This window comes from Lissotriton vulgaris, chromosome 5 (assembly GCF_964263255.1).
Source record: "Lissotriton vulgaris chromosome 5, aLisVul1.2, whole genome shotgun sequence".
NCBI lineage: Eukaryota > Metazoa > Chordata > Amphibia > Caudata > Salamandridae > Lissotriton > Lissotriton vulgaris.
The window spans coordinates 1,719,926,364-1,719,940,361 of NC_141693.1; the positions used below are offsets into that span (position 1 = coordinate 1,719,926,364).

Consider the following 13,998-nt stretch of genomic DNA (forward strand, 5'->3'; position numbering starts at 1 on the left):
CTTCTGATAACCTTTTCATCGTAAAAATTGATACTTCATGTTTTAGCTTTTGCTGCTTCAGCCTACCTCTCCTGTAACATTAGAAACAAATCTTTCATTTTCTAATCTCTCTTCTCTCTGCACATGTCGCCTGTTTTTCTCTTCTGTTTGCTTTAATCTGTATGACCTTAGCAAGATTTGACCTCTTCTGCTTATTCACTTGCTGTATCGGTCTTAAATACTGCCTTTCATCATCTCTTTAAATCCTCATTTTACGTCTCTTTGCTAGCTGCCTTTCTCTCTCCGTCTCTAGTTCTGCTTATGCATAGTCTTTAATTGTATTCATAGCTCGGTCCCTTCTGATCGCACTTAGATCTGACTTGCTGGGTAGGCATGTGTCTCCTATTGAATCAAATCTTTTGGCCCTTCTTGTCCCCAAGTTGTGAAGCATCCTACAACTCTGTGCACTTCTCATTCTCCTTTCACCTTTTTGCGCTTTTCTGAAATCCCATCTTCTCACAGTTGCTACTTCCCTTTCCTGGTGTATTAGATTCACCATTTGTGTGCAACTGTATCAAGTTCTGTTCTTTATATATGTTTCAGTGTTTGCTTAATATTTCCATTGTACAGCACTTCTGCATAGGTGCTATGTAGATCAAATGGAGTAAGCAATATTAAAATGAATAAATGAGCTGTTTAAATTTAGCCTGGCTATCTGGAATCAGCAGAAAGAAGAGATTCAAACCAAAGAAAACTAGGGAATCACTCAAGGCAGATATATTTCCTGCATATACCTTTTTGTTACCACTCGCTGTGAGTGATGCATGCCAATGGACAAATGCTCCTAATGGGTGGGTGAAAAAAAGATGAAAGGTACAGGTCATAAATTGGGGTCTTTAGGATTTGTAATAGACCGCATTAGTGTGCAGGTATTTAAATATGCTGGTGCTGCCATAAGTTGTAGTAAGAGAAGACGAAAGTAAACTAAGTGGCATTGATGGTCTAGGGATTATTGAGAGATTTATGCTTTGGGGATCTAGGTCAACAGAAGCCTATTTGCATCAAAGACATTAGTTGTGTGTTTGTTTTGTATTCCACTTTGAAGAACAAACGTTGTGTGGGATTAGGCTGAACCAATGACCATGCTAGGAGACCATGAGTTTTCCATGATGATTGTGCCCACTCTTTGGGTGCACAGAATCTGGCCACATTGTAAACTTAATTTCTCCATCCTCCGCCAAGGCAAAACCTCACAATCCCTTCTCTCTCCTTAGAATCCAAATTCACCCCGAAGACCCAAATCTTTAAAACACAAGAATGGTAAGTGCTGGAACTTTTAACCAAGATATGGGTATTTAAACAGCGGGCCATGTGACTGACGTAGACCAACATGTTTGGAGATTGCTGAGAAATTGGAGGGGTGTGACTGGATATTTGTTTAAGTTCATAGATTAAACACTAGCTCTGCCAAGGGATATTAGTTCAGAACTGATATCTTTTTTTCTTTCAGGGGATCTGGGTGGGAATTCGGATCCCTTTAAAGTAAGTGTTACTCTCACACGTTAACATGTCCGGCGCTTTCTTGCGTCACTGTGCAACACATCTCTGCCCCTTTTCTTGCTGAAATTATGCCACTTTGTTGCTTTCTAAATAGTCTTGTGGCGCGTTTCCTCTCAGCCCCCTTTCTAGCCTTGGGGTCTTTGTCATTCAGTCTGTTAGGAACTTGGTTGTTGCTCTTCCTTTTCTCTGCGTTTTATTTGTCATTTTCTCATAGTGCTGATGAGTGATTTATTAGTTCATGCTGTGGCGGGGGAGGGGAAGAGTGATGGACTGAGCTGCAGAAGACCTATGTTTGGTTTTAGGTCAAATAAAGGTAGAAGTAATGTTTGAAATTAAAATAATATTTACTTTTTGTTTACAGTATAACAATAGCTGTGGAATCAATTATGAAACTTTGGGTCCTGAGGAGTTGCGCACACTGCTCACCACGGTAAAGATTCAATCTTATTTTCATCCTTATCAGGAGAGGGCCCTGCTCACTGTAAACAGATTTGAAATTCTCCTTGCTTAGTGCCATCTCTGTCATGTAATTCTCATCCTGCATATGGTTTATCCTGTGGAGTTCAGTCTGTAGTGTTGGGCCTTCCTAGAAAATATATCCTACAATGGTGAAAATTATAGTGAGCATAATCCTGCAGTTACTGAACTCCCTGTTGTGTATAGTCTGTAGATACAGTTAGCCTTGTGGAATTCAGTCTGCATTTGTGGTAGTTCCTGTAGGAAACCATGTCAAGGGGCCCCTCATCCCCAAGCATGTATTTTCCTGCAGTGTTCATTTATAGTTTTACCTTTTTGAGCAATGACTGGTAATGGAAACAATCAATATAAATTTGCATCATCATTGTTTGCATTAAATGAATAATTGTTACAAAGTAGCATGACCCTTCATTCTTCTTCACAGAAATAAAGGTTCGAGGCATATGAGCTGTAGATCGTATACTTATGCATAGATCGCCATCTAGTGTTGGGCTGGGATGTTTGCACTTTGTTTTTTGTCTTGGAAGAAGTCTTTGTAGTCACAAGGTAGGTGACTCCTCCTTAGGATGATAGTTCGCGTGGGCATCGACTCCATCTCAAGATAGTTTTTTTTCCGTCATTGATTCGGATATGATTTGCTGCGCTCTGGGTCGGTATCTGTTACAAACCCCCCTTCGCACAATCCCTCTCCACTCAACGGTACTGTCTCCATTGCGTTTCCCTTTCAACCTGCATCTTTAAAAACAAACTCCCTGATCTTCGACGCGGGCCATAGGGCCTATCCGCTCCAACCACGCCTGCAGTCAATGGGAAGGACTCCTTTCAAAAAATGCCCTGGGTGTGGGGCTAAGTTCCCACATACGGACTTACACGAGGTTTGTAATCTCTGCCTCTCCCTGGAGCACAAAGACAGAAACTGCGAGGCCTGTGCATCATTCAGGTCGAAGAAAAACATTTGTGACCGTCGGGCTCAACGTCACGAAATGTCTTGCGGAAGCAGATCAATTCCGGACATCTTAGGAGCAAATCCCAGTGTCCAGCCGGAGCAACAAGGTGATGAAGACGTCTCCGACGTCAAAGAGGAGACCATCATCCCGGCTCAGCGGTCCATGAGTTCCGAAACCCCTCTCCCCAAACCTAAGGCTCCAGTAGCACTCCTGCCCTCTAGTCGACACCAGCAACATGGCTCAGACGCCCCACCCTTATGCCCGGCTATGAAATCTAAAGTTTTTGCAGCGTGAATCTTTCTGGATTCACTAAGCTGTGCATTATTCCGCGGTCTAGTGGTTGGGTCCGGAATCGTAGTCTTTTCTCTCTCTCTCTTTTTTTTTTTTTTTTTTGTAGCCCAGGTGGGCGTCTTTGTCCCACCTTTTTGGTGTACTTCCTGTGACGTCGGCACGCTTCCTGCGGAAGCTCCCACCTTTGGGCTCCCTCTTCAGAAGAGGAAAAAGCTGTATTCTACACGGAAAGGATTAGAGAAGACACTGAGAAACAAGATCACTCTTCCGGGATGATGACGACGAAGAAGGAGGAGAACTTCGACGTCCAACGGAGAATGCGCACATAGGGGGCCCCCTGAGCGCAGGAATGGACAAAACATCTTTTAAATTCTGCTGTAACTGCCACCACAAGTACGCGCAGAAGGACCAGCACCCGGTTTTTCAACCTCTGCCTACCCGTCGACCACGAGAGCAAGGATTGCAACGTCTGCTCCGCCTTCACCCCGAAGACCCTCAGGGTTAGAGAGACAGAGAAGAGCCAACTACAGCATGCAAGGCAAAGGCCAACCTCCGTCGCTTCGGGACCTGGGCCTCTCCAGCGACTAATAGGACAACATCGTAGAGGGACCAGATGACTACCTGGTAGTAGAGACCGATAAGAAAACATCTAAAGAGGTAGGAGAGACGTCGACCCTTAAAACCCCGACACTCGAAAGCCTCAGTCAGACTCGCGTAAAACAGTCGAAGTCCACGAAGGGAGCACTTGCACCGTAAATATCGACGGCTGCAGCTGCATCCAGGGACAGACAGCCCAGCGGATCCTTCGAAAAGGACTCCCAGACGGCGAAAGCTGACGAAAAGCCACGGTCGTCGAAGCACGTCCCCGAAAAGGACCGCTTGACTTCGAAGGAGAAGGACCCAAAGGCTGCTTCAACATTGACAACTACATCGAAGAGGTAGGCCAAAACACTCGACGCTGAACAGGCCGCCGAAATGGAGAGAAAAAAGAGAAGGTTTGGGGCTAAAATTGATAACATCCTGCAAAGGAAAAGAGAATTCGACGAAAAAATGAAAAAGCTCACGATTCCGTCAAAACCACCGACGATCGTCGAGATAGAGGAGGAAGAGGAGTTCAACGCCGAAGAACCGCCAAAAACTCCTGAGCCCAAGGAACACCTAGAGGAAGGGGGCCTATACTACGACAAGGAAGGCGACTATGACCAGTGGACGAGTTTCGGCTCTGCATAGTCTGTGGCACAGGACCTGGAGTGGCAGGATCTCGACACCGAAAGCCCAGAAGAGGCCGTGGAGACGTACCCTTCGAGGCCTTCGCCGCCAGATGACATTGGGATCTACAACATGGTCATCTGGAACGCGGCAACGGCTTATGGAGTCAAACTGGAGGAAGAAAAACCAAAGGCATGCTTCCTCTTAGAGACCCTATTGCCCACTCAAACAAGAAGTTAATTCCTCCCCATGCTTCCAAGTGTCCTGGACCAAGGGAGGGAGGCATTAAAGGACCCAGCGAACTGCAGGTCTGTCTCCCCTAGGATGGAGAAGAAATACAAGTACTCCTTTAAAGCCCCCCCCCCCCCCCCCCCTACATCCAAGGATCCGTTACAGCGGACTCCATTATTGCGGTAACAGCCAGGAAAAGGGTAAACGTTCCAACAACCTCAGGCCCACCACCGGAGAAAGAAAGTAGGAGGATGGACCTAACTGGGAGAAAAGTGGATAGGAATGCAGCGGTGCACTGGCGCATTGCAACCTCTAATGCCCTACTAAACAGACATGCATACCAGCATTGGGACGAGGTCGGACAGCTGCTGAAAGACATCCCTGAGCAATACCAACAAAGGGTGTCACACCTGGTGTAGGAAGGCAAGAATACAGCAAATTCATGCCTGTAATCAGCCTTGGTTGGGGCCGATACATCCAGCAGGCTCATGATGATCGGGGTCACAGAAAGAAGGCATGCCTAGCTGAGTATCTCGGGCTTCAAGCCGGAAGTACAGAACAACATTCTGAGCACCCCATTCAATGGAAAAACAGTGTTCGGGGCACCTGTGGATGAAAAACTGACCTAGCTCAAAAAAGAGAATGAGACTGCTGATCCATGGGGGCCTTGCAATTCAGAGGAATGAGAAGGGGTACCCCAACACGGAGACCAAACGGAAGGGGGGGAAACCAGCCGAGAACGTCACACCAGACATTCCAGCATGCCTGCCAGGGCGACAATCCAGCGCAGCAGGGCCAGCAAAAACAAACCTGGTAGGACTGGCCCGAGGTTGGTACTTTCGCGGGAGGGGTAATGGACGAGGGCAAGTAAGAGGGGGCCAGCAACCCACCTCAAAGTGACTCCATCCCACCAAGCATGCCCACCCACACGATTCCTCGGTAGGTGGGGCACAACAAGGTCAACAAAAGAGGGTTACATGGACCAAGCATCAACAATCATGTAACACCAGTAGGAGGTAGGCTAAAACATTTCTTCCAGGAATGGAAGAGGATAACTACAGACAAATGGATACTCCACATAATACCGTTTGAATCCTGCATAGAACTGGAAAAGAAACCACCAAACAGAAAACCAAAAGGGAAGGCGCACTCAGCAAAAGAACTAGCGCTACTCCTAAAGGAAGCACACAAACTCCTCCAAACGGAGGCCATCGAACCAGTTCAATTCAGAGAAAGAAACAAGGAAGTGTACTCAAACTATTTCCTAGTACCAAAAGTCCACGATAGAGACCCATCCTGGATCTAAGGTTCCTAAACGGATACTTAAAAACACAAAAATTCAAAATGACATCCCTACAAGAGGTCATTCCTCAGGTAAGGGTCGGAGACTTCATCTCCACCGTGGACCTCAAAGATGCCTACCTGCACATTCCCATGAACAGGCAGCGCAAACATCTACTAAGATTTACCATCAACAAAGTACACTACAAGTTCACAGCCCTAGCCTTCGGACTAAAATCCGCATCAAGGGTCTTCACCATATGCCTTGCTGCCGTGGCAGCGCGCCTACGGAGGGAAGGTATTCATGTATACCCTTACCTCGACGACTGGCTAATAAAAGCAAGTTCCCAAAGGACATGCAAGGAACACTCGCAGCGGGTCACAGAAACACTGACAGACCTGGGATTCTCCATACACTGGGGTAAATCCTCAATGGAACCAGAGCAAGTGAAGATCTTCCTGGGAGCAGAGATCAACACCATACAGAGCAAGGTGTTCCCCAGCGACAAGAGAACACTTGCCCTGCTGAAGGAGACATGCCACTACCAGAAGGGGCGAGCTCTGACAGTGAGGGCAGCGAGCAAGATCATGGGGATGATGGCGTCCTGCATACACCTGGTCCCCAATACACGGCTCCACATGATACCATTCCAGGAATGGCTGCAACAACAATGGTCACAAGCTACAGGAAGTTGGGAAGATATAGTGGTTGTAACGCACGCAGTGCAGGAAGAGATAACGTGGTGAAACAAGGAGAACATAACAAAAGGGAAGCCTTTAACACCACCAACCCAAACGGTGACCATCACCACAGACGCATCACAGATGGGATGGGGAGCACACATGAGCAAGCTCAAGGTGAGGAGTCTGTGGACCCCAGCAGATGCGATCAGACACATTAACTACCTGGAACTAAAGACCGTGCTCCTTGCCCTGAAGGCCTTCCAGAAACAACTGTAGAACCAGAAAGTGTTGATACAACCAGACAACACAACAACGATGTTCTACATCAACAAACAGGGAGGAACACAATCAGCGGCACTATCCAAATTAGCGCAGGAAATATGGAGATGGGCCATCCCACTCAAAATAGACCTACTGGCCATACACCTACCAGGGAAGGATAAAGTGGAAGCAGACCGACTCAGCAGACAGACATCAGCATCCCACAAGTGGGAGCTCAATGCACAGGAAACGCGAGGCTATTCAAGAAGTGGGAAACACCAACAATAGACCTATTTGCAACACACCAGAATGCAAAATGCCTATACTTCGCATCGAGAAAACCAGTATAACAATCCCAGGGGAATGCTCTATGGATAAGCTGGTCAAAAACATTTGCCTACGCTTTTCCCCCAATACCACTGATACACAAGGTACTCAGCAAGTGCAGAACCAGCAACATGACACTGATCCTGGTGGGCACCACAGTGGGCAAGGCAGACCTGGTACTCACAAATAATAGAAATGGCACAGGGAACACCCCACACGTTCGGGAAAAGAAAAGATTTACTCTCCTTACAAAAATGAGAAGTACTACACTCGGAGCCAGAGAGCCTCAGCCTAGCTGCATGGCTCCTAAAGACATAGAATTTGCACGCCAAAGGCTACCAGAGAGCACTATGCTGGTGTTACGAGAGGCAAGGAGGCCTACCACACGGAGGTGCTATGTGGCAAAATGGAAGTGGTTCACACAATGGTGCAGCAAGAAAAAGCTGGACAAGAAAATGACAAGGGAATTAACAGTGCTAAAATATCTGACCCACCTGCTGAAAGCAAAATTAAGTTCATCCTTGCTGAGAGTACACCTAGCAGCGATAGTAGCCTACACAAGAGGGGAGACAGGAAAGAGCTTCTTTACATCACAAGTAGTGAGAAGATTCCTGGAAGGGGGATAGCACCACCCAAAAGGATACCACCACCGGCATGGAATCTTAATTTAGTCCTAACCGCTTTATGAAGGCACCTTTCGAACCCAATCCTAAGGCATCACTACAAATGCTCAAAATGAAGACCGCCTTTCTAGTGGCAATCACCTCGCTACGCAGGGTAAGCAAACTGCAAGCGCTGACGCTGCAAGAACCCTACATTCAAATACACAATGATAGGGTGGTAAAGGGAACTGACCCACACTTTATGTCAAAAGTGGTGTCTAGGTTTCACATGAACCAGACAATACAAATACCAAGCTTATTTCAGAAATCATCCACAAGAGCAGAGAGGGCACTGCACACTGGCACTAGAAGAGCAGTAATGCATTACATGGAAAGAACTAAAGAGCACAGAAAAACAAAGCAAGCAGTTTCCTGGGTAGACCAATAACAAAGGGGAACCATCACACGATGGATCACTCAAACTATAACATTCTGCCACAAATAGGCAGGCCAAGAACTAGCAGAGGGGACACGAGCCCACTCTACCAGGAAGAAAGGAGCAACAATAGCCTTCCTGGCTAACACACCCATTCAAGACCTATGCCTGGCAGCTACATGGGCTTCAGTGCACACGTTCACTAAGCACTACTGTGTGGATATACAAATGAACAAGGAAGCACAAGTAGGACAAAGTGCTTCCAACGCTCATCTTCCACCCAGCCGCCACAAACATAACAAACCGCTACAAAGTCTATGCACAGCATAGTGGATCCAGAAATATTCACGCTTCAAAACGAATAGTTTCTTACCTGTCGGTGTAGTTTTGCAGCTTGAAGTTCTTTCTGGATTCTCTAGCGAACCTACCCACCTCCGCCAGAAAGATGAGGCAGGAGAAGAAGGTGGAAATACAAGGACAAGATACAAACAAACACCTTTAAAAGACAAGCACTGGCGTTGCCAATAGGTTTCACATTTGGAAAGTTGGAGCTATTGGTTTTGTAAATGACATTTTATATTTATATATCGTTATTGGCATTGTCAATAACAATATATAAATATAAAATGTCATTTGCAAAACCAATAGCTCCAACTTTCCAAATGTGAAACCTATTGGCAACGCCAGTGTTTGTTCAAGGTTAAAGTGAATCGCATTGGCTTCGAAGCGCCTCTGTAGCCGTTGTGAACCGGTAGCATTTGCTACGAGTGGTTTTAGTTGGTCTTTTCTGGCACGTTGCAATCAACATGACAACCTAGTATGCTGCTATTAAATTATCTTGTTGCTTTCTCCTCATAAATTTACAGTGTTGATATGCTGGCAAATGGCCAGAGGGAAGCTGGATGGGGGTGAGAGAGCCTGGTGGGGGGGGGCGGGAATGCGAGCGAGGGGAGAAGTGTGGCAGGCGGATTAGGGAGATGCGCGTGCTTGTGTGGTCACGTGACCCGCTTTTGTGGTCACGTGACTCACATGCACTGTGAAAAAACCGCAGTGGTTTGACGAGTCGATGGAGCACTTGAATTCTCGCCTATTACATTTGCAAGCGAATGATAATAGGCAAAACCTAACAAAGCAAAAAATCATTTACTTTGAGGAAGAACTAGAAAACATTGCCAAAGGATTCACAAACTGAACACAAAAACAAGAAAAAAAGAACCCGAAGACGGCGCCCAAAGGTGGGAGCTTTCGCAGGAAGCGGGCCGACATCACAGGAAGTACATCAAAAGGTGGGACGCGACAACCACCTCGGCTACAAAAAAGAAAAGACTACGATTCCGAACCCAACCACCAGACCTCGTAATAATGCACAGCATAGTGAATCCAGAAAGATCTTCAAGCTGCAAAACTACACCGACAGGTAAGAAACTATTTGATACGCCGTCTGGCTCAGGCTTGAGCCAGCCCCATTCCGGTGCCGAAAAGTCACCCTCTGCACCGAAGCACAAGACCCAAGATGTGCCACGCCCTTCTTCACCGGCACCAAAAACAGCCTCAACGCCAAAGCCCTTGGCGTTGAAACATACGAAGGTCAAACATTGCCTCGCAGTAGATGCGGCCCACTTACGAAGACAGCACATTCATATCTTCCCTTATCTGGGCGACTGGCTCATAAAAGCCAAGTTACACAGTAGCTGTGTGCAACACACACACACACACACACACACACACACACACACACACACACACACACAAACAATCCAACTGCTTCACGACTTGGGATTCACGGTAAACCTCACCAGAACCCACCTCCAACCGTCCAGCAAACAACAATATCTTGGGGCTATGATACACTTCAAAAGCTCTTGCATACCCAACCTAGTCAGGATAAACACCATACAAGCTCTAATAACAAAATTTCAGCCTCAGCACTCGCTCCCAGCTCAAGTGTTCATGCAGCTAATCAGGATGATGGCCTCCTGCATTGTCATCGTCCCTTATGCAAGACTTCAAATGCGTCTCTTACAGAAGTGTTTGGCAGGTCTGTGGAACCAGGCTCAAGGTCAGCTAGCAGATGTGGTGTTGGTAGACAACCGCACCTTTCGCTTCTTGTGATGGATCACACAAAACCTTTCCAAAGGGCGGCCGTTCCTCGACCCGGTTCCACAGATAGTGTAAACAGCAGACGCATCGCTCACCGACTGAGGAGCTCATCTTCAAACCTGTACCATTCAGGGCATGTGGACCCCTCAACAAGAATAATTCCACATAAATTACCTGGAATTGTTGGCAATCTTCCTAGCGTTAAAATCTTTTCAACTCCACCTCGTAGGCAAAACTGTCCTGGTCTGTACAGACAACATGACTTCAATGTATTACATACAAAAACGGGGGACACACTGCAGCTTTCACACCTATCTCAAAGCATATGGAAATGGGCCCTTCGTCAAAACCTATATCTCCTTGCGGAACACCCCCCAGGAGTACACAATCCAGATTGCAGATCTGCTCAGTCGTCAGAGACCGCAGATCCATGAAGAGGAACTTTATCCTCAAGTTCTGCTTCCATTCTTTCAAATGTGGGGACACCCAGAAATAGACCTGTTCGCCACACACCAAAACAAAAAATGGCCAAGCTTTGCATCCAGGTATCCACACCCATTGTCCACAGGCAATGCGCTATGGATGAACTGGTCAGGCGTATTTGCTTACACTTTTCCGCCTCTCCCGCTCTTCCACTAGTGGTTCGGAAGCTCAAACAGCATTCACTCACGAGGAGCCTAATTGCTCCAACATGGGTCCCACAGCCATGGTTCACAAGCCTCTTGGAACTATCACTAATTCTTCATCAAAAGCTACGCCTCTCACCCAAGCTTCTCACTCAGAACCATGGAGAAATAAGACATCCAGATCCCAATCAACTCAACCTTGCGACCTGAAATCTTAGAGTTTGGCTACCTCAAACTCCCGCCAGATTGCATGAACATCATTAAAGAGGCTAGACGTCCTACCACTAGGGCTTGCTATCCCGCAAACTGGAAAAGATTTGCAATTTACTGTACAAATAACATCAACCCACTAGATGCTTCTATTCAAAACATCATCTGTTACCTTTTGCATCTACAACAACGTAGCCTAGCGTATACATTCATTGTACTACACCTCACTGCAATAGCAGCCTATCTCCATAACAGACACCACCTGTCTTTGTTTAGGGTGCCAGCTATCAAAGCATTTATGGAAGGACTTAAAAGAATAATTCCACCTAGAGTTCCACCCTCTCCAGTATGGAACTTAAATGTGGTCCTTACCAGACTCATGGGTCCCCCATTTGAACCTCTGAAAAAATGCGAATTACAATTTCTCACCTGGAAAGTAGCTTTCCTGGTTGCGATCACCTCTCTCAGAAGTCAGTGAACTCCAGGCACTAACCATAAAAGAATCATTTCTACAAATTTATAACAAAGTGGTTCTTAGGACAAAATTTTTACCCAAAGTCGTGTCTGCTTTCCACCTTAACCAGTCTGTAGAACTACCAGTATTTTTCCCTCTACCAGACTCAGTAGCAGAACGAGCTCTTCACACGCTAGACGTGAAAAGAGCGATACTTTACTACATTGAAAGAATAAAATTCTTTAGAAAGACTCAACGTTTTGTGGGTTTCTCCCTACCTCATAAGGGCAATCCTATCTCAAAAACCGGGATTGCAAGGTGGATTGTTAAATACATCCAAATATGCTAGCTAAAGCCAAGCGCACATTAAGCATTCCCCCTAGAACTCACTCCACATGTAAACTATGGCCATCTATGGCATTCTTAGAGAACATTCCCCTAGATGACATCTGCAAAGCATCAACTTGGTCTACACCATACACCTTCTCAAAACACTATTGTGTAGATGTGCAGGCAAAACAACAAGCTAGTGTGTGCCAGGCTGTATTAAGAACACCTTTTTCAAACCACTGAAGCAGATACATGTAGCCACCGCTAAAGAGGTAACTGCTGTATAGTCTATGCATAAGTATACGATCTACTGCTCATATGCCTCGAACGGAAAATGCTACTTACTTGTAGGCATCTGTTCTTGGCATGTTCTTGGCATGTAGAGCTGTAGATTCGTATACGCCCACCCGCCTCCCCGGATACCTCTATCTGTTCCAGTATTATCTTATTTAGATACATTACATATGTACATCCTTTTCTATTTCTTACTAAGTCCATCATAACCATCTGGAGTTGATGCCCATTTGCACTATCGTCCTAAGGAGGAATCCCCTACCACGTGACTACAAAGACTTCGTCCAAGACAAAAACAAAGTGCTATACTTTATACAGATTTACCTAAACAAGTTTAACACCCAGGGATGCGCACATTCTAACCAACAAAATCCTGCCACAAGTCTCTTTGAAATTTTCAGTATGAATCAGTGCAATTACTGCTGAGGGTGTATTGTTGATGTTTCGATCCAATTATAAATTGACGGGCCCCATCAGGACTAAGGACATATGTTAATTCTAGAGCACTAGCAAGGTACGCAACTACTACTTCTCCAAATTTGCTTCCTTCACAGCTCCCTATGTTAAGGCAGTGGTTTGTCAGTACACCCAGTCACTAAATGATTTGGGTAAGAGTCATATTCCGCTTCAAGGTGCTGCATGTTAGTGCAGATTGAGAATGGCGCTCAGTGTCTAGACATTCTCCAAAGCTCTTCCACAGTTGCTAATACTTTGTATCTGTGTGTAGAAGAATCAATCTGTCAGGGATGGTTGGGATGGCTGTTGTGCCAATGTTTCAAGTAACCTGTTACTTGAGTCTCACCCAAGCACTCTGACCTCCCATAGCAGATAGAATAGATCCTACTGGACACAAAAACAAAGTATTGGTAATCGCAGATAACGAATAAATATATGTTTGAGGCATATGAGCTGTAGATCATATGCTTTGCATAGATTGCCATCTAGTGTTGGGTCCAGATGTTTGCACTTTGTTTTTCTTCGAAACGTCTTTCCAGTCATGAGGTAGGTGACTCCTTCCAGTGATAGTGCGCATGAGCATCAACTCCATTGTTAGATTGTTTTTTTCCGCCATCGGGTTAGGATGTGAATTGTTGCGCACCGGTTTGGCACGGTTTCTTTGGGACCCCTTTGACGCACAAACCACTACCCTCTATGGTATTTTTTATCGATCGCGTTTCCCATTCTCCACGTATCGTTTACATTCAAAAACCTTCTATCAGAACATTTGAGGAAGACCGTTGGGCCTACCTTCGCCGAGATCCTTAGCAGTCGATGGAACAGACTCTATTCAAGTTCTATCCAGGGTGTTGCACTCCGTTTCCAAGCACCAACCTGCACTGTGTGCAACCTCTGCCTACCACCGGAACACAACAAGAAGGACTGCGATGCATGTCGGTCATTTCAGTCGAAGAAAACGCTCTGTGGCCGTCTGGCTCGACGTCACAAAATGTACCAGCAAAGTAGCTCAATGCTGGATCTCCTCGGAGAAGAATCCGAACACGAAGAATCGCAAGCGCAGGTAGCCTAGATGGAGGAGAAACATATCTCTGTGCCTGAAGCCGACTCCGATGCCGAAGACCTCACACAAATGATCGTAAGTAAAGAGACTTCCTTCCCCTACCATCTCCTCCATAAAAAGGCTCCGGTCCCTCCCCTGTCTTCGGAACAAGGTCGGCATCGAGAAAAGGTTTCCAGCACC

At 46.1% G+C, this 13,998-nt stretch overlaps 1 protein-coding gene across 2 annotated transcripts in view; it reads left to right on the top strand.

Annotated features, from left to right (window-relative positions):
* Window positions 1-13,998, top strand: part of ATXN7L3 (ataxin 7 like 3) — a 131,002-nt gene that overhangs the window by 48,220 nt on the left and 68,784 nt on the right. For both annotated transcript variants that reach the window (XM_086923921.1, XM_086923922.1), the window contains exons 7-9: window positions 1,254-1,299; window positions 1,490-1,521; window positions 1,901-1,969. In XM_086923921.1, coding sequence (XP_086780047.1) covers window positions 1,254-1,299; window positions 1,490-1,521; window positions 1,901-1,969 — 147 coding nt within the window. The remainder of the gene's footprint in view (window positions 1-1,253; window positions 1,300-1,489; window positions 1,522-1,900; window positions 1,970-13,998) is intronic.